At 41.3% G+C, this 21569-nt stretch overlaps 1 protein-coding gene across 1 annotated transcript in view; it reads right to left on the bottom strand.

The window, feature by feature from the left end:
* The window catches only part of ABHD17C (abhydrolase domain containing 17C, depalmitoylase), a 28882-nt gene extending 9322 nt beyond the window's left edge, over positions 1 to 19560 (bottom strand). The window contains exon 1 of the mRNA XM_051796965.1: positions 18512 to 19560. Within this exon, the coding sequence (XP_051652925.1) occupies positions 18512 to 19044 (533 nt within the window). The 5' untranslated portion in view covers positions 19045 to 19560. The remainder of the gene's footprint in view (positions 1 to 18511) is intronic.
* Positions 19561 to 21569: the final 2009 nt, after the last annotated feature.

A 21569-nucleotide genomic window follows, 5' to 3' on the forward strand; every position in this document is an offset into this window, starting at 1 on the left:
ATCTAATTTTGGGGATAGAAAGAAAAACAAAAATCCTCAATTAAGGAAAAGTCCCGCATGCAGATTGTGTACCTTGAGCATGACTTTATGTTGTGAGCCTTTTATGTTAAAATAAATCAACACTAGCAGTTCAGCCAATAAAGATTATTTCAAGAAATTTACTGTATCAGAACAAAACACTGAATTTTGCATTGTGCTTCAGCAAGTACCACTCCAGCATGTCAGCCAGAATACCATAGAAATTACAGTAGATTTGCAGCCTAAATGCCAACATTAAATTGAGAGGAAGGCATTAGATTAAGGATTTTTGGAGTTAACTATAACAACAACTGTCAAATGAGAAAAATCAAATTTCAAGATTCACAGGAAACCCTGGCACACAGCTAGAGTCTCTGTGCCAGTTTCTCCAGTTTCCCTGAATTCACACAAACACAGGTCTAAAATTCCTCACTGTTTTACTGACACTGACTCTTTAAATTATGAGATGACTTCCTCCTTCTCTACCTCCTTCCTGTCCAAGTCTACAAGTACTATGAGATTCCACTTCAGGTACATCACACTTTATCTTTGATTTCACATTTTCACGTGTAAGAGCCAAAATGGTTTGTACAGTATTCTGTCTTATGAAGCTGCAAAAAAAAAAGACAGATTTTTTTGGCATATATCCCAGCACACTGTCATAGGAGCAGACAAGCAATTCCACAAATGTGTTCACACTCAAAATAATTTAAATGGCTGCCAGAGAAATTTAATCAAGGAATCTGCCACACCAGAGAGCCATTTGGTTATGCTATGGAGAAACCCCAGTGCCAACCAGTATAGGCTAACTAATGCTAGAGTTACAGAATGAACCTATGACTCTTCAAAATGCCCTCTTAAGGGCTATTTTCTAAATTATCAGCAAATATTACACTATTACAGGCTTGCTGGATTTTGTGACTGGAGCACTAATCCAGTGATGTACCATCTCTTCATATAAATAAAAGGATCAAGTGGAAGCAACTTTTAGGCACTTCTTAGGATGATCCTTTGCAGTACAGTAACTTAATTATACCAAAGCATGAATCACTTCAACTGGTTCTTGATTACTGTCTTGTGACTATCAATGATCTGTCATCAAATATTGAGAACTGTGCTCAAAGTTCAACCAAGTCCTAACAAGGCTATTGAATATCACTGGTGAGCTCAAGCAACCATGACAGAAGCAGGTGATCTACACACTGCTGAGCAGTGGAGCCACCCACTGCAAGTTTGCCCTGAACAACCATGTAAATGATATTTCACGGCATTCCCTAGTACAAACTGTAATGAGATTACATTTTAAATTAACTGATTTATGCTAATCTGCACTGAGTAGCTTTGGGGTGACAGCTGGATGTCTTTTTTTTTTATATATATATAAAATCCAAATAATACTGGTCCGTCTAAAAAAATTGCTCCTTTTTCAAATACAGCCTGAAACTACCTTGTGTTCATCCACCTCAAACATAGGCTCCTGAGGATGTCACGTGTCAAAGTGGGAAACACCTTCCCTAACTCAAGTAAAACTGCTCAGGACTCAGAGGAAAACCAAGTGCTCTTGAACAGTAAATCCACTTCCCTTCTTTTTTGCCCCCCTGCTTTATCATTATGAGGAAGTTCCTTTTCCCTCTTCAGCACCCATTTTGTTGGAGGACTTCATACCACACCACAGCAGCACTTCCAAGTGCTTATCTTGCACCACACATTTTTGAGCCAACTTACCACCACTGTACCACCAGCCCAGGGCAGCAACCTGCAGGTACAGATCCAGTCTGGTCTCTCTTCTGTCATTCATAAACCAGGCTCTAGCACCACAACTAGTTATAGTTAATGATCTCACAGCAGAGATTTTTTTTAACAACTGCAATCAAACTGCATCTATCCATTCTAAATTTTCAAGCATTTTTCAGAACTAGGAGTCAAAAGTGAAGTGAAACGTAAGAGCATTAGAAAAACTAACAGATAACACACACCATCAGCCAGGAAAGAAAACCTCTGCAAACTTGTGTTCTGGAAGAAATCTCTTCCAAGCTACCTGATACTGTTGTGATACAAAAGGCAGAATGGGCATAAAATCGGCAATCTGTGCTTGCAGATCTCTTTGGTATGTTTTTAAGGAGCTAAAAAGTAAAATCCATTTGTTTTCTCTTGTACTGAGAACCCAACTGTATTTATAACACAACTTTTCACCACCACAATAACCCAGGATACTCATTTTGGTGTTTGGTTTATGATAGATTGCTCATTTGTCTACCACATGAAGTATCAGTTTTATGTATAAACAACAAACAGATTTGGAACAGTTGCTTCTGCCTGACTGAGGGTTTGTTGGGGTTTTTTTTGTTTGGTTGTTTGGGTTTTTTTCCCTAGATAGCAGGGAACGAGGAAACAGTTTTCATTAAACATGCATTGAAATTTAAGCAGGAACTTGTGCCATGGGCATGATGATGTAATAGAACAGAGTGACTTTTCCTCTACAATAATTAATTCTTTCATATCAAGTCAAAGTTAGCAAGAAGGTCAATGACAAGCAAAAAAGACTCTTGGAAAACATCCAGTAAAGTGATGTGGCTGAGCCATCGGTTTGAACACCTACCTTTACCATTCTGCTACTTTATGACAAAAGGCAAATAACACTCAAATACTCAGTGCACTCAGAGGGAGTGAGCACCTTCCTAAACTCCTAAACTCCCAACATTTAGAGGGGGTTATTTATTTTATTTCTCTAATCACAGCAGCAAATACAAACCAAACCCACTGTAAGTTGAAATACAAGAACCTAGTAGCAGTGGAAATTGGAGCTATGTATATATACATATATATATATATATACATATTCAAGTATAATTCCTATTGCCTCCAACTTTCTTTGCTTTTGCAACCTTAAAAATCAGCTGGAGTTCTGCAGCCAGCACTGGCATGAGATAATAGTTTTGAATGCACGGAAGCTTTCCACTCTTCATAGTTTCCTGCTTCTTACAAAGTGCTTTCTTTGAGCAATCCTGATTCACACCATTTAGTCTCAAGACACAACGGGTAGATGGCATAATAAAATGTATCTTTCACTCCAGTTATTTTAAAAATAGAGCACTGGAGTTCACTTTAACGAAGTATTTTGCATTCAGTTAAGATGCTCTGTAGCAAATAAACCTGGAATACAGAGGACAGGAAACCTTTACTGGTCACTAAGAACTATCTTTCATGACCAAAGCATCAATAATTCACAAAAACTCAGTCAGCTATATTCTATTATATACTCTTTACTGTAACTGCTGTACAAAACCTATATAGTCAGTCTCTGAGGTACATTCAAATAAGCTGAGACAGCAGAGAAAATTCAGTTACTTTCACAGAGAAGCTCAGTCTATAGTATCTTCTGAAGTGAGGAATTCATTATCTTCACCTCCAGCTTCTATCTCATCTCAATCCTCCAGGGGTACTTTTACTTCACCTGCACACAGCACCTATGCTCTATAACACAGAAGAGCTAAGACAGATAAGTGTGCTCCTCCCGAACACTTAACCTGACATTAAAACTGCAACCATCCTTTTACTGTTGCAAAAAGCCTGCACTTTCACTTTGGGCATCCTACACTCAAAAGTTGGAAAATGAGTAAACCACTCCCTAGAACTATACTTCTAATAATGGTCGTTCTGAAGAACAAGAAAGATCTGATGATATACATCTACCTAAACACATTATGTTTTAATAGAGACTTCAGTTAAAACAAGTATATGTCAACTAACACAGAAACTGATTCCCTAGGAGACATTAAGAAAACCTGAGTGTAAATATTAACGCTGGTTATGCATTCCCACAAGTTTTGTGCTTTCATAGCTGTTTCTTAGATTTCAGCTACTTCCAAACTGGAGAGCCTTGCCTTATATCCGAGGCTGAAAATTCCCAGTGAGCCAATGCATTTTGGCTCACCTCCCAAGCCCATCACATAACCCTCCTCACTGGCCCTGGCTCAGCACTGGGAAACTGGGGGTTTACAAGCCTGGAGGAAGCAATCGTGCTGCTCTCCAACACTTCTCAAAGCATTTTTGTTTAGAAGCACTGTATTATTCTTTCAGTACTCCCATCTGTTTGCTGAAGCACCTCTGACACCTCAGTCTCGAGCATTGCTCTTGCCTTGACTCCTCACATCAAACACCAACTTTCTGCTGTGTTCCCCTTACCCCTACACACCTACAGCACCACACTGGAGGTGAAGGCCACCCTGCTGTGGCACTAATTGCCACGAGCTGCACCTATGCCAGACATAAGCCTCTGACTCATGAGCTGGGATTACTTATCCAAGGAGCGCAGCAGCTTTTGACCTGCCTCCACCCACCTCTGACACTTCTACCCTTCCACCAGGTCCAGCTCAGCTGCCACAAAGCAGGGAATAACTGCTGAAGTGCACAAACCACAATAGTCAAGAGGAAAAGAAATGGTGCCAGTTAAGTTTTCTTTCAATATATCAGGCAGTAACTTCTGAAAATACCTATCACTGTGTAAGCACACAATGAAACAGGACTAACCCTAAAACTGTAATCAAACTGCAAAGCTCACCTGCAAACCTGCAGGTTTGCACAGCTGCTTAGCCACACACACTGTAACTAATAAAAAAGGTATTCCTGACCTAAGGATCTTAAACCAGCAGTATATATGTAAATTCTGCTGAAGGCAGTTAGTTGCCTAGATTCTCTAGAAGAATTAAATGGTTTGTAAAACTGGGATTAATCCTTTTGGGACGAATATTTGGAAGGCTAGATGAAAAAAATTCAAAGCACACCACTCAAAAAGTTTGATATCTATAGATCTTGGCCCTTCAACTACTCAGGTAACTAGTCCCACCACTGTTTTAACTTAACTAACTACTTAACATTTTCTTTTGTGTGGGAAGTTTCTGTTTTGTGGTTTGTCTGATTTTGTTGTTGGGTTTTTTTTCCCCATTCTTGCCTTGCTTTTGCATCCTCTTTCATCTGTCTATTGCCATTTTATTAATGCTTCAGTCTCTAAGTAAAAGCTATTTAATCTACAGGTTTTACAAAGAACTTCACATTTTCAAAGATTAACAACATTAAATTACTTTTTGCTACAATTCTTTGATACAGCTTACAAGCCATTAAATGTGAAATATGCAGCACTGGTGTAGCATTTTCCTTACATCACTTACAGGCAGTTGCAACTCTATCTGAAACACAAGCTGGTAAAATATTCAAGTGTTATCACCATAGTGCTAAGAGGGGAGAACAAAGGAAAAGTTGAACCGTCTAAACAAACAGCAGGTGCTTGTATCCAAAATCCTATTACAGCTGACATTTTCACACTGTTCTTCAAAGATCCCTGTGAGTCTGAATGCAGTGTCTCCCACAGAGCACCAGAACCAGAGCCCCAGAGGATTACACGGAAGCTGGAATGGATAAGGCCTTGCAAGTATGTGAGCAGACAAGCTGGATGCAGCATTTCTTCCCATCCAGCAGCATTAGTACAGCTCTGGCAGTAATTTGAGAGTCTCTGACAGAAAAGGGATGAGAGGGCAGGCAGGTAGGATGGAGGACAGGAATGGCAGAGAGGTCCTGATACAAAAGTGGTCGATGCCAATGAACTGGTCTAATGTTCCTAAAAGGCACCAACAGCAGATGAATCCATCTGTCCCCAGAATGAGTATTTTAGCAGCCAGCATTGTATGAAGATGACTCAGCTGGCACTTGGATTTCTTTCTCCTTTTATACTTACATTAATATGCTCAAATGCTGTAGAAGAACAGAGTTATTAAGTAAGAATGAGCTTCTCTTAAAGAAATGCAATATCTTATAAACACTGAAGGGCTCCATGCGCAAGCCAAGCAAAGAAGTACAATGGCCTGTGTTATCCAGGAGACCATATATCCCACTTGGATAATACTCTTCAATTCTCTGGAAACACTTCACGTTTCTTTGAGTTACTCTAACCATTTCTACAGACTTGAAGAAAGGCAGTACTTTGATTTAGAAAGCAAAACAACAGAGGCCTTTCCTCTGCACTGACACGTCTTATGAATCACAAACAGGAAGAAATCCTACTCGGATAAGTGACACTGTAACCTCTATTTTTCTCCCTATCCCCAGGTAAGTGGAAAAAACACACACCAATTTACTTTACTTGTAACAAACTGAGCTTTGTTACACTGAGTCTGTATACATTTAAGCATCTGCTTTCAAAAAGTGGCAAAAGCAGCCTCACAGAGAAACACAACCCTCCTGATAAGTCTCTTCTGTCTCTCTCAATTATCCATTTTCAGACAGATTCATTAAATATTCTAACAAATACCAAGAGCGATAACTGCCAAATGGAAGACAGTCATTTCATGAAAGCAATCTGTTACTAGAAAAGATTCATCCAGCATCTTTCCAGAGACAAGAAAACCTCAGTGTTCTGTCTTTCTCTGTGCCATTTTTATACCAGCACTTGACTTTTAAATCAGACTCATCAATTCCTTTCATCCTGAAGTTCTTCCATTCCTGTCACTCAAAGATGGGCTGACTTGACTCTACCAGGTTGGTCCACGAAATCTATACTTTATCAAGCAAATATTAAGGCCTGCACTGTTTCACCCTTCATTTCCTCTTGCACATTTTTCTTTAATGAACTTTTAGCACAATCAATGTTCAACCCCCAGTAACAGTCAATATAAACCTAAGATGATTAAAAAAATATATAGCAATCACCAGGATTAACAGCACCAGATGTTCTAGAACAGCAGACCACAGATAACTAGTTCAGAGCTTAAAAATCAAATTTCCTAGCCACAGCCTTTATCATCACAGACCTAGGGGCTAAATCCCTCCTCCCAGTAAAAACTACTTAGAATTGTGAACAATAAAATTTATCACAAAGTTTCTTCTGTGTACTTCTGTTTGGTTGAAGTGCACATAAAACCTGCCTTGTGCTAAGAATCTGAAAAGACAGCACAAAAAAGTAATTTACTACAGAAACATATATCTGCATTTAATTACATGCAAAAAAATTAGCATCACTAAACTTTACTTGTCTTAAAGCATCAAATGTTATTCTAAAAAAAGGGAACAGTACTTCTGTACATTCAGGAAGGTACTAACTTTTTCATAACTTTCCTAAAATCACATCAGAAAATTCAATCTTGAAACCAGGTCATATATACTTATTCAGCTTATCCAGCTGCCTTATCTGGGATCATCCGAGTGTCTACAGAGTAAAAGACATTTTGCTCAGATTGTGCAAATCAAGAGGTTTTAACAATGGTTAACCAGCACATTTGCATACTGTGTTTTCTGCCAACATACCTAGTTAACAGGGCCAATTGCTTTTGTAGTTTTTTTGGTGAAAGATTTCTTGTTAGTCAACTTTTTCCCACCAAAAAAAGATGTTTAACAATTAACAGCTACTCCACAAGAAGCAGAAGTACCTAGCAGTGGATCAAGGACAACTGTTAATGCAATCACTTAAGGTCATTATTTCAGCTGATGCTAAAGGTAGAAACTGACCTGTGGATGCATCTTAGAAATTTAAAAAAATAAAAATAAACAGCAGCTTCCTGATGTTAATCACTACCCTATTTGCCTCTATTTATGATGCAGTCCTTGTAAAGCACACAGGCTCCCTACTTGATTGCAGTATCACCACAGAACAACTGGTTATGCAGGAAAAAATGTTAACAATTCCAGTCCATGCCTCACCGGCACTTAACTGCCTCCCAATAAACCAGCACAGCATAAGGAAGTCTTGTACTGTCTGAGTTTCTATTTTTGAAATAACAGATAACAGCACAGTGCTTGGAAAAGAAGTATATTAATGTCTACATTACTACCCAAATTGGCATTTGGCCAGGTAGGTTTTCTGCAGTTCACCATTTCACGACATGGGCACTTTTAGTTATAAACTACTGCTGTTTTCTCCCCCAACACACATTTTTCCTATTTATCTCTGCACATAGTTACATTTTACAAATGAATGTAGTGTTTCCCTTTCTCCTAATATCATAAAGCTTTCAAGACAGAGACAAAATAGAAATTTTTAAAGAGACTTTTAAAAAGTATTTAAAGAGGAAATCTGGTCAGTTCTAGAGTGAAGAGCAGGAAAGAACACAGTTCACATAAGGCTATGCCCAGAAGTACTGGCCGTAGTGGAAGGAAGAAAAACAGAGTAAAAGATGACAAATTATGCCTGTTAAATCCTCCTCTCCCCCTCAAAATTCCAGTAATTAAATAAGCTAAGTTTAAACTAACATTTGTACCTTTATTTCAAATTAACACAAAAATCAATATAATAAAAAAGAATAGAAAATTGCTTTGAAAGCCCAACCAAACAGAAGAATAATTTTTAGTGCAGTTTCTCCTGCTACTACATCCAGGTAAGAAACATCCTTAGGTTTTATGTTCCTTATTATGAATATTAAAGTGGATTTTTGGATGGAAAGAGTAATTTCCTGAAATAATTGGAAGGTGTCAGATCTTATTTTTATCAATACTGTGTGTTCAATGCTCTACACAAAATGATCTACAAGTCTTAGATGAGCTTTGACAGAAGGACATCCAATTTGGAAGGGTGGGATACTTGGCACCAACTTCCTTAATCTCAGGGTAGAAAAGAACTCAATAAATCAAAGAGACTTTACAACCCTCTCTACAAAACTGCAGGAACATGGAGGAATTATGACAACCTTATCTTTCAAGATTGTCATATCATTCCAGATCTATCAATAATTCAGATCCAAATTATATTCAAGTAGATTCTGTCATCTTCATTCTTGGTTAATGCAGATACAAATCAGAACCATTTCTTTTTCTAAAAGACAACTTTGTGCCTGTATTCCTTTACAGACAGTTGTTTCTGCATTATCAGATTGATTTTTAGTACAAATTTCAAAGACAGGATAAAGGACTAATTGTACTGGGTTTATGCACAGTGGGTTTTCGAAGTGAACATCAAATTACATGAATAATTAGCACAAGTTCAGGGGAGAGGGCAGAGGGTTTATCAGAGAATGTGGCAGAGATACAGCAAAACTCAAAACCTTTCAGGGATATTGGTCAGGCTTAAGGTTGAAACCCCACTTAATACCTTAAACGACCAAACTGACTCCTGAGAGGGTGCTTTTCTTGCATCAGAAAGTGCTGCCTGCAATGCATGCTAACTCCTGGTGTACTTATTAACCAGTCTGAGGCAAAGGTTACATGTGCATAAACCAGAATGCACAAAAATAGTTGAAACACTACCCCACCTCTTCCTACCACTCTGGTACTTGTACAGTTTGTTAAACTTGATAAGATGCTCATACTCAAACTGAAACACTAACGTTTTCCATAATATTAACACACATTAAACTCCATGCTTTACCAGGAAAAGACAAGCTTTTTGCAGTAGGGAGCAATAAAAAAAATACTATTTAGAAAATGTGTAATGTGCAAGCTGAGGTACATTTCAGTTTTTGGGGAAGGAGGAGATTGACTGGCTCTTGATCAGCTACCTCAAGGTAAAAACTGTCCAGGCAACACCTCCAAAATTAATATTACACAAAATTAACTACTTCATTTAAAAAAAAGGCACTAAAAAGACACTTATACATACACAGGTTTTTGTGAGAAATTAATATAAAAAACAAATAGCATGTTGGAGAAGACCTTTGTAAATTTGCCCTGGAGAACATGCTTCAAAAACAAGACCATTTCCTTGAAAGATGCCACTTTTCCCAGCTTGTCATACAGTCAGCATCTCAAATAAATTCATCAGATGTTGGGGAAGACTATACAGAGCTGAGACAAGGATTAAGTTCTGCACAAACAAACCGGTCCAATGCTTAAGGCAGCAAGTTCACTTCTCAAGATTTCCCTTAAAGTATAGATGGTTCCATACAACATTTTGGATGCAAAATGCTCAGCAGAAGTCCACTCATTATTACTGTTGGTTTATCTTTTATTTTGCATGTTATTGAGGCTTGCAATTTATTGTGTAGTGTAATAGTTAAGACAACGTGTCTTGTTTAATTTATTATAAAGAGCAATTAAGATTCATGGAATAATGATAAAATAATCTGAATCTTATCTCAGTTTATCTGCACACTGGATAAAAACCATACAGCTGGTTCCACTTCTTTGCTGATACAGAACACCATTTTTCTAGTTCTATGAGGAGAGTCAAAGCAAAGCTAACTAGAAGTTCACAGAGAGGAGGAAAGTTAGGAAAGATCCCATAATCCGAGCAAAACCCATTCTAAACAACCTTATTAAAAGAGAAACATTTCAAGCCATACTATTTAAAGGGTGCTTTCCTGAGAAAAGTGTTGGAAGTTGGTCTCAGAACTTTCAGACTGTTTGGATCCCATTATCCATTATTCCAGTTGTTCATTTGCTGCACACAAAAAGAAATGGTCATGTCATGACAAAAAGTTAAATTTCACCAGTCAAACGTACTGGGATCTTAAGATACGTGGCAGTATCCTGAAAAACAGTAATAATGATAATAAAGAAAGAATATCTTTGAGCTACTAGCTGGCACTGCATGCCTTGAGAAGGGTTGTTTGCCAGACACTGAGCTATGCAGCTCATTTCGGCTGCATGCCTTGGCTGATAAATAAGGCTCCTGTGAGTCAAAGTTCTCAAAGTAATATTTCTATATGTAAGCAGAATTTTTTAATCAGGCATGGCAACACAAATCTTCCTAAAAGCATAGCCCGAACTGTCTAATCCAACAATCAATTCCAAATCAACAGTTAAAAATGACATCTTCACCTAGAAAGAGTTTCAAGAGACTGTACCAATAAATAATATTACTGTCAGGAAAGCATACATTAAGTTTTTCTAACAAATTTGCAATACAAAATAAAAACCAGAGGCAATACTTTGAGATTACCTCTAATTTAAATTTTTGCCTCTAGACTTTGAGGCAAGTGTACTAACTTAAAACCTCATCTTCCACATCAACATCACTTTTCATTTGTGAACCCGCATGGAATTCCCCTTTTTGAAAGTTGAGAGGTTCCAGATTTATTTAATGATTGTAGGGATTTTCCCAAAGACATGCATGTGCTCATCAGGAGACATGAAACCAAGGGTGGGAAGGTGGACGGGCACTGAGCCAGATCCTGCTGTTTAGCCCAATTTTGTGCCTTTGTATTATCTGGTCTCATAGTCAGAAAATCCAACCACAGTGTTTTATGCCAACAGGAGAAGCTTTGTTCTGTAAAGTTAACAGAGTGGTTAAAAAAAATATAAAGAGATGTATACAGATAATGCCAATATAGTGCTGTCATTGTACAACTGGCCTACGCCTGCACTTCTCTGTGATTGCTTGTGGGCAGCAGAGCTTAGTGTGCAAGCAACAATAACCCATTTTTCTCAAATTAGCCTTTGGAATAAAGAATGCAAAGATGTTCCTCAGACCTTAAGCTGACACTATGCATCATCCATCCATCCATCCCATTCTACATTCTTAGCCTTCAATTAAAAGCATCTTTATTCCTCTGTGTTCATACAGTGTTTCCTGCGTTTACAATCACACACTTCCCATTGGTCCCAAAACCTGACACACTGAAAAAAACAACGCTAACAAAACACTCAGTTGGAGTCAGGAATGAAATTCAGCTTCATCATCAGATGTCAGCTGACTGTGCAAGACCAATATAAGTCATTCACCTAAAAACTGGAAGGCAGGGCAGTCAAGATGAAGCAGCAGCAAATGGGTCACTGCTTATTCAATTCACCAGTATTTGTCTCCAGCAACCTCAATTATCCACCACAAACTGACTCCTAGAGATACAAGAAGTTTGCCTGTGGCTTGGTTTGGTTTGGATTTTAGCCCATACAAACCCAATTTTGTAGAGTTACACAAAAAAGAACTCTTAATTAACTTCAGACATTGAAGAGCCACTAGCATTCAAAAACTGTAAAAAGATGCGCTTTTCCCAGATTCCAGAAAACACAAGGAACCCCTCCTCCTGCCCAGAGGTAAGTGCCTGCAATTTCTCTCAAGTTCAGAGGCAACTGAAGCTGTCTCCTAATCAACAGGGAAGCATTTCTGACCTTTTCAGGGGCTAGTTGACAAAAGCAAGCCTGTATGTGCACAAGCATGTTAGGTACAACACTTTGTACCTTATTTTATGACTCATTTCAACTGCTTCCAATGCAGCCTTGTAATTGATTTATATTTGTGAGGGAGGGCAGAAAGGAGTGTTAGTTATTCATTCTATTTATTATTAGCTTTAAGAAAAAAAAAGGCTATGTTATTTGCTCATTTCCTTTACTAGTGCTGCATAATTTTGAGACTGTTGGCCTTATAGCCAACAGAGAATGCAACTGCAGAACTAATTTCTCAGTATTTTGCTTAAAAACAGTTTTGAGACACAGTTTAAAAGTTACTATCATCACATTGGCCTCTCCACCAGGAACATCATATTAAAAGGAAATAGGAAATTCAGACCTATGTTCCAGTTGGACTCCAAACAGCTAACTGCTTGGCACTATCCCTTCTACAAGTCTATCTCCACATGAGGAAACATCACAGGACCAAAAAAATCCCCAGAAAACTGAAGAGAACCCGTTTTCTTCACTCAATAAGGAAACAGAAATATTCATTTGTTGAATAAGTGTCAGTTTTCCCCACAAAGGCAGTTGCTGGCAGGTAACCCACTTTCATAGCTTGAAATGGTCTCCATCTATCTATACCCACAGGTATCGACAACCCTGGATAGCAGGGTTCTTTTTGTTCTTTTTACTTATGCTCACAAGTAATGAACTAGTGTAAGTTTAGCCCAGCACTTAGAAACGCTCCAAGGTAGCAGAGTAATGTAGGGTAAAGGTTGAATTTTGGAGGGATTTTTTGGTTTTGAGGTTGTGATGGACTGGAGACCAATCCAGGCTTCAGAGCAAAGCCACTGAAGTTTACACAGTCCAGCTCACACTCTGTCAAGACCAATCTGAACAAATCTAACAGCTACCAGCAACATGCACAGCTCAAACAGCCACAGCACAGCAACCATCAGCTCAGTCTCAAAAGGTGACGCTTCTCCACCCAGTGAGAAAGGCAAGCCTTCTCGTGCACTTCATGCAATTTAGTGCTAAAAAGCAGACAGAAACCTTCAGTTACTTCAGCATGCAGGACTTAACAACATGTTCCTCTAGAAATCCTTATGTTCAATGCTCTGACTGTGTTGAGAACCAGGTCCTACAACCCATGTACATCAGGGTAAACCAACATCTCCAGTTCAGGCAGTTGAATTTCAGGACTATCTACACTCAGGATAATGTACTGTTAGCCAAAGGCTCCTTGGCAGCTCATTTTTCTTCCCAAATAATACCAGTTGCAAAATGTTCTTGATAGTGAAAAATTTCCTTTTTTTTTTCTTTTTAAAAGAGCTTTGATCTTGCAGTCCTGACAGAAATAGGGAAATATTTAACAAAACTACTTTTACTTCAGTGAAGAGCTAACATAACACCAAAGCTCAGTAAACATTTTGAATAACTTTGAACATCAGAGCACCTGTTTTAAACAGTTGTTGGTATTTGTCCCTGGGACACTCATCATCTGAATTAATCTCTGCTCATTGCATAGACAAGAGGAGAGGACTCTGTGTGCTTCTATTTTTGAATGAAGTTATGTGCAGTTTTTCTTTAAATTTTGACCATAGCAGGTAGAATAAGTTAAGTTTTAGAGAACAGCATCTTTGAACAATCCTTTGGAAACACTGTAACAACATTACCAGTGGTGGGAAATATCCTATTAAAGTCAGTGACAGAAAAATGTACCAGATGATGGTCCATGAGCAAAGGAAACCCTATTACTCCAGGACTATTTGTCGTGACTCCACCAAGCACTGCCTTTGGTCATGTCAGGAATTTAGTTGGTAACCTTTTATCAAAACCTTTAAGTATTCAATCCAAAGAACTCAGATTAGATCATGCACAGAAATACAGTGCTAGTCAAAGAAGATTCTGTAGCAAAGAAAATTAAACTAGAAATTAACTATTTTGATTCATCAAGGTAAAAAAAAAAACACTGAAGCCATTATTCACCTGGAAAGCTGTAACCACTTCATCACATCAGCATGGAGACAAACTAAACTGACACAACCTCAGAAGATTAGTTATTACTCTAGTCTAATCCAATTAAGTGTATTTCCTGATTTTACTCAAATGAATACAATAAGACTTCTCCACCAACTCCTGCAAAGGAAACAGCAATGATCTGCTGATAATCTGCAACACAAATAATAAAATCTCTCTATAACAAAAGGCTTGGTGTGGATTATTTATAACATTAAATTTGGGAAAATAGTTTAAAAAAAAAAACTATTTAAGCTTTCTAATCTATCTGCTACCCAATGATCAAAAGCCCTTGGATTTTCCTAACCATTTCACAATTCATGCCGTATTTACCAAGAAGGATAAGGAAAAATGGAAGTGAACCAATGCTCTCCTATGGACTGAAAGACAAATTCAAATGTGAACGTTTTGAGAAGGAAGGATTCAAACATTACAATAACATCCATCACTTATCAGAAGCTTAAAAAAAATACTAGTTTGTATGGTGCACCATGAAAAACACGTTAAGCTGTATTTTGTTAAATACAACAAAAACTGCTCTTCTAAGCTATTTACTAATTACATTTTCTTCCCCTCCTTTCAGGATACAAAAGATGGACTAACAGGTTCTCCTCTGATACTTTACTCCAGAAGTACGGGGAGTGGGGCAGCAGTGCCTTCTTTCATTTGACTGGGATTTTAAAAGATTTCACCAATCTTCTCCAAATTTTTAGGGAACATACAAATTGATTTGAATATAAATAGTATGCAGTCAACAAAGCAGTACTGGTTTTGTGCTTAAGCACTGTGCCCAAACCCTACGTGTGTATCCTGTTTTTAAGGACTGTACATTGTCTTAATGTAAAAGTGTTAGAAAGTTCAACCTTCCCATGTGGTATTCAGGAAAGGGGGGAGGACGAGGACAATCAAGGCATTCTGTGCAGATGTTATACTAACACAACCAGATATCAGGATAAGAGTCACATCTGAATAAAAAGCAGGAACTTAAAACCACATGGAACATGAGAGAAGACAGAGTCCAATAAACCTTCTCCTCATTCTGGTTCTGGTTTTGAAACAAACAGAACAGAAATAAACCAACCTGCCTAAAATAAAACACTTTAAAAAAATGTCATCTGTAGCAATAAGACAGAAAACTCTTTTTGAGTAACACTGAGATACCAGATGGAAATTTATTAATCAAGTGGAAAAAAATATATATAAAAGCCCAAATTAATTACTGATTAATACTTGATATCAGAACAAGAATAACCAATGGTATAGTTACGACCTCTGAAGAAAAAAATCTATAAAACCTCATTTAAAGGGAATAAAATTGTATGTCAACATCTCTACTGGGTTGGCAGTTCACATTCAGAATGAATAATTAGTAAAATTATCTTTTGAGAGTAGACTTTATTCATAAGGAGAGATACTAAATTCCTTTAAGTTAAGGCAAATAAGTTTCCTTTACAAAGGCTGAAAAAATAGAGAACAGTTGAGACTGATTTTGCAAAGACAGGTTGATAACTGAAACTGAACAAAAAAACTTGATGATTTTATTTTTTCATCCACTGTTTACAAGATAGTTTTAAAGTCATTCATTATGTAAGGTTTAATTCCTAAATGTGTATGTGATAGAAAGATCCTCATTTCAATACCTTGAAAAAACACAGTCAAAATGTGCAGCCATGTTGGCAAACCCCAGTCAGCTCACCATCATTTCTAAAATTTGACAGCAATCTGCCTTCTCCAAGTGTAGGGTTAATTGCCACCTTACTTGAGGCAACTTTCAAAATACACTGATAAATTAATAGTTGCTAAGTATCAGTGGTACTTCAGAGGCACAATTTAAAAGGAAAAAACCAAAACAGTCTCAGACTTCCAACATTTTAATGATTCCTTTCTGCTGCCAGGTGGAACGTCTGGTGGATTCAGAAGAGCAACAGCTTCCCACGGAACTTAGCACAGATGACTAAATGCTTTTGATGGCACAGTGAACCTCTATTTTAAGACTTCACTTTTAACTTCACATTACAGTTCACTACCATATGACTAGAGGCCAAACGTTAGGAATTTGCATTAAGAATGAAAGCACACACAAACTCCTGGAGCTACCAAGGAACTGCTGCTGCAGGAATGGTATAACATGACATTTTACCTCAACAGGCAGACTTGTATTTTTACTGTAGAACATTTCACTTAATTGTGAGCCACTTGGACTTATTAAAAGGACTAAGAAATAATCAGTCCTATAAGGTTCACACTACTCCTTTGAGAATTTGTCAGCAGAAAGACTAAGGTTTCAGCTCATACCTGTTACGAAGACAGTCATCTGTTAAGAGAATCAATTAACTTCCTATTTAAACTTACATTTTACAGTAACCAATTTCTTTACTGGGCACCTAAAATACTGTAGTCATACAATTGTTAAGGTTGGAAAAGACCACCAAGATCATCGAATCCAACCATTAACCCAGCACCACCATGTTCAGCACTAAACCATATCCTCAAGTGCCACATCCACATGCCTTTTGAACACTTCCAGGGGTGGTGATGCCACCATTTCCCTGGGCAGCCAATTCCAATGGCTTTTCGACTCCTAAAAATCTAACCAGTGATAACACAACTACTCTAACAGTACTCTCAAGGCAGCACTAAAATGTGGGATTAACAAACATCACCAAGCAAAAGTTGGCAAATTTCAACCCCTCAATTTCAGGAGGAAAGCAGAGCCTAGACCTTGTATAAACCACAGAAACGACACTAATATAAAACTATAAACTTGTCCAGTCACGCTTTCGTGGAGGCCAGATCCTCTCCTAACAAGCTGTGCATGTGTTGGCATCACCTACTGGGTGAAGCTTCTTGAAGGACTCCAGGGAAGGAACTCCTTGTTTCTGGATCTACGTAGAACTTAAACACACACTAAATGCCTATCAGCACAGAAGAAACACTTCCAGGCAGATGTGAAAGCACTTTTTCAGAGGTGTAGAAGGTTTAAATAAAAAAATATCATCAACTAAAAATCAAGTGAAACAGAGAGAAAGCACAGCAACTGAAGGACAAACACTAACCAGGTTTGACTTAGACACAGCACTTTTCCTCCCTTAAACCTTATTTATATCATCCATATGTGTAGCAGTGGCATTTAATAACATTGTCTGCACACAGCATATCAAAATTACTTCTTTACATAAAACCATATTACTTATACTCAAGGAAAAAAAATAAATTTGAAAGTCCTGGAAAATGAGCCCAGAATCTGGTTTGCTCACCAAACAGACAGAACATATGCTATAAAAGGGTAACTTCCCCCTACACCTTTCTCCCCCCTGCTCTTAGCCTGACTTGGGCAGAGCAATGTCAAAAGGTGCCTGGACTCCACGACTAACCAATCCCCGGATTCTTGCAAAGCCAATTATCTAAATTAGTAACAACTCCTGTCACTATTTCTGAAGCTGGCACGTATCCCTAAGATAGACATTAAATACGCATTTCACGCAAGCCAAGTTCATCCACGCAACGCCAGAGCCAAGCACTGAAAAAGTTCATCGTTCTTTTCTCTTGGCCTACTGCAACAATTTAAGCTTTTTAAAGCTCTCTCTCTCTCTCAGGACATGTTCTGCGAGGTCATACTTTAAGAACCACTTATGCAACAGCAAAAGGAGCTCATGGTTTCTGTGGACAGAAGAAGCAGGAGGCCCAGAGAGGGCAATCAGTTGTAGCTCAGAGCCAGAGGCAGCAGCTCTACTCAGGATTTTCTAGAAGCCAAGGGCTCACTGTTTCCACTGGCCAGGCTGCCTTGCCAGGGCCTTCTCACTGCTGCTCTATCCCTCTGGACGCCACATACTTTGGCATCTCCTGGCAGAATCCCCAGCTCCACTTCCAACTGTCAACACTTCTTCCTTCCACCCATCTACCCTACCCATTGGATAACAGCTGTTTGGTTGCCAAAAGAGAAAGACATCTGTGTTGCACCTGAAACACCAAACACATTGCAGAACACCAGCAGTTTCTTGGTAAGCACTAGCCCAGGCTACGGCCAAATTCAGTCAGAGCTTTGGCTCACCTGGGTTACCTCTAACCTTGGACAGTGGTGGGCAAGTCTTGAACAAAAGGGTTTGGGCAGCCTGCAAGCTCAAACTGCAACCAGTGCCATAAGTCCTACTCAAGATGGAGATCTTCCATGGTGAAGCAATGGCTAACACATAATAGAGATGAATAATTCCCTAAATCTAGAAAACATCCAAGGATGAAGGTTTGTCCCTCATTTTAGCAAATGAAGCCATCCAGCAAATCACATTGTAGCTGTGGTGAGGATGGAACATGCGGTGAGGCCATCGAAGTAACTCAGACCACCTACAAACCCTTCCCCTCCTCTCAGCAGGTTAACTGTGCAGACATCAGACTTATTAGGATTAAAGGGAGATACAGAAATACCTTGTCCCCAACATCCATTTACCTTGTCCTGAGGGCCTGCCAGGCTGCATCAATGTCTGCATACAGGTTTTTCTCGGAGGGCTTGCCAGTGCTCACCCCGTAGCCGGAGTAGTCATAGGAGAAGACGTTGCAGTTGATGCGGGAGCCAAGGCCGATGTAGAAGCTGCACATCTGGCCCAGGTCCACAGCATTGCCGTGCGAGAAGAGCAGCGTGTACCGGCCGGTGGGGGCACAGCGCACGAACATGCAGCCCAGCCTGTTATCCCGGGCCGTGCGGGAGAAGAACACTTCCACGGCATCCAGTTCCCGCTGGGAATACTGCCAGTCCGCCCGCTCGCTCAGGTGCAGACTGCAGGTGCCCGAGCCCGTGGGGGTGCCCGCCCCGGCCGCCGCCCCGGCCTCCTGCTGCTGCTCGGGCTGCAGCACGGTGTAGGTGGGCTCCGGGGGCAGGAAGGCCAGCTTGGCAGCGATGCGGCTGGGGCACGGCGGGCAGCAGAACAGCCAGCACAGCTCGCCCAGAGAGAAACCGTTCATTCTGGGGCCTTGTTCTGGCATCAGAGACGCCGCGGAGGAGAGCTAAACCTATCCTGGAAAAGAAGTCACAAGCACACGGAACCGGCCCCAGAGCCCTCCTCCAAACGCAACCTGCCGCCTTCCCTGCGAGGACACCGGCCGCCCTCCCAGAACGCAAACAATGGCAACCTTGGAGGAACTACAGTTCAGCAGCAGCAGTGCAGCTCTTCAAAGCCTCAAAACTGCTTATACAAACCAAAAAAAAACCCCAAAAAACAAACCACAACCAACCTCACGAAACACAGATGGACTACAACCAGCCCTTAAAGCCCCCCGCAACTAACGCTACAGCAAGCGCAACTCTCTAGACCCCCCTCACGGAACATGAGCCACACGTACACATTTACAAAATGAATGCCCCGACCCCACGGCTCAGCTCGGCGCTCCAGCACCGGGGCCGACCCCCCGCAGGGAACATGCAGGAACCCGGGAAGCACCTTCCGCACCCCCCGCACACCGCGCGGCTCCGCCCGCTCCGCCCCGGCCCCCGGGACGCCCCGCACGGCAGCGAGGGGCCCCCGCAGCGCCACCGCCCCCGGCCCGGCCCCGGCAGGGAGGAGGAGAAGAAAGAGGCTGAGGAAGATGCGGAGGGTCGAAGGGAAGGGGAAGGCGAGGCGGAGGCTCAGCCGCGCGCGGCGGCGGGCAGGGCCATGCCGGCTGCGGCGCGCAGGCAGGAGCGGGCAGCGGCCATGTCCCGGCTCCCCCTCCGCGCCGCCGCAGCGCTTCCGGGTTACGGGCGCGGAGCGGCGCCGCCGCAGGTGCCGGGGCGGGCGCGGGGCAGCGCCCGGCCGTGCCCGCAGTGCCGCCCCTGGGCGGGGCGCCGGGAGGTGCGGGAGGTGCGGGCGGCGGGTCCCGCAGCGCCGGCCGGGACACGGGAGGAGCCGCCGGGCCCTTTAAGGGACCCCCCTTCTCTCCGGCGGCCGCCCACCCTCGCGCGTGCGCGGCGGGGCCGGGGGCGAGGGGCGGGAGGCGCCGGGGCCATTTCGCGCCGCCCGAGGGGGCTCGGAGGGGACGCGCCGGGGCAGCCCCTGAGCTCCCACATCCTGAGGAGTCCCGGGCGCTGCTCCCCGGCCGGGTCACCCTGAGCGGTCACACCTGGGGCAGCGTCAGCCCTCAGAGCGGGCCAGGGTGAGCCCCGTGTGAGGGGCAGCCCCAGGGCCTTGATCAGCGCTCCTAGAGAATTGTCCATGCGGTGCAGAAATGCCAGTGGAGCTGCCCCTCCGCAGTGCCCAGGGCTCCGCTCCCTGGGTCCCAGGCTCAAAAGGTGTAAAGGATGTGTTAGATTTGGGTGAAACTGGCCAGTGGTTTCAAGAGGTACCACGGAAAACTAAAAGTGGTGCAATGGCAGAAGCCTCATTTCTTCAGAAAATCAGGGTAATAACCCGTATCCCAAATAATTCACTGAATAAATTAGCTAATCACTTTGGACATATGGCAGACCCCATGGATCAGTGGTCATGGTATTGTGTCTGCATTCACCAATGCTAAGGGCAGAATGCAAAAGATTGTGGGCAAATGACACATTTATGTGTCTCATTCTGTTGGTAACATAGCTTATAACAGTAGCCTTAAATTAATTATCGAGCACTCTGTGCTTGATGAAAAAAAAAAACAAACCAACACTTAAAGTAGCCCAAGTGAAAATATGGGGAAGATTACACCTGTGCAGCTCCTCTTACTGTGAAATTCATGTACATCCAAGCAGTGCCCTGACTTGAAGCATGGCATTCATGGTGCTCTCCTAATATGTGTCCATTACCCGACTTGCTACCTACGAGGAACAAAGTTTCAAAAACATCAAGAACTGAGGTCATTTCATTAGTGACGAGCCTGAGATGAACTTCTCTTGCAGTGCTAATATTTGCCAACTCTAGGAAAAGTCCGTTCAAAACCTACAAAAGGGTTGGTCATGTGTGATATTCCTTTGCCTTTGGAACATCAAAAATGAGACCAGCTTCCATCCACATCAATCTTTAGTTTTGCTAACAATGGGAATTTTAGAAATGCTAAATTCAGCCAGCAGTAATTGTGTCTACACTGACTGTTAAGGGAGAAAATGAAAGGGAGAAATGTGTATCTCCAACCAGCTTGAATGTGTGGCCTCTGGCATGGACAGACTGTTCTCTAGAGGACAGTTAATTACATGTGTTCCAGGCATGTCCTGCTGGGAGGGTGAGAGGGTGAGAGATCAGGCAGGGTAATGAAACGTGTCCCACCTACTGATGCTGGGTGCCTTCAGGTGGCGGAGACAGCCAACACACCCCACGTACAGGCTGTTCAAACACCTTATGAAATGAGGAAAGGGTCTCCTACTCCACAGAATGCAACAGAAAAATCTGGATAAAGAAAATACAGAACACATAAATGAGGAACCCTGTGAAATTCCTTGGGTATCACAAATGCCCTCGAGCTCCACCTAAGCTGTTACAAGAGGCACCATAAATAATCTGCGGGAAGACTGATACAACCCTGAGAAAACCCTTAATATACCCTGAGAAGTGATTTGG

This window comes from Manacus candei, unplaced genomic scaffold (genome assembly GCF_025592945.1).
Source record: "Manacus candei isolate 608988 ecotype Guabito, Panama unplaced genomic scaffold, ASM2559294v1 h1tg000046l, whole genome shotgun sequence".
Classification (NCBI taxonomy): Eukaryota; Metazoa; Chordata; class Aves; order Passeriformes; family Pipridae; genus Manacus; species Manacus candei.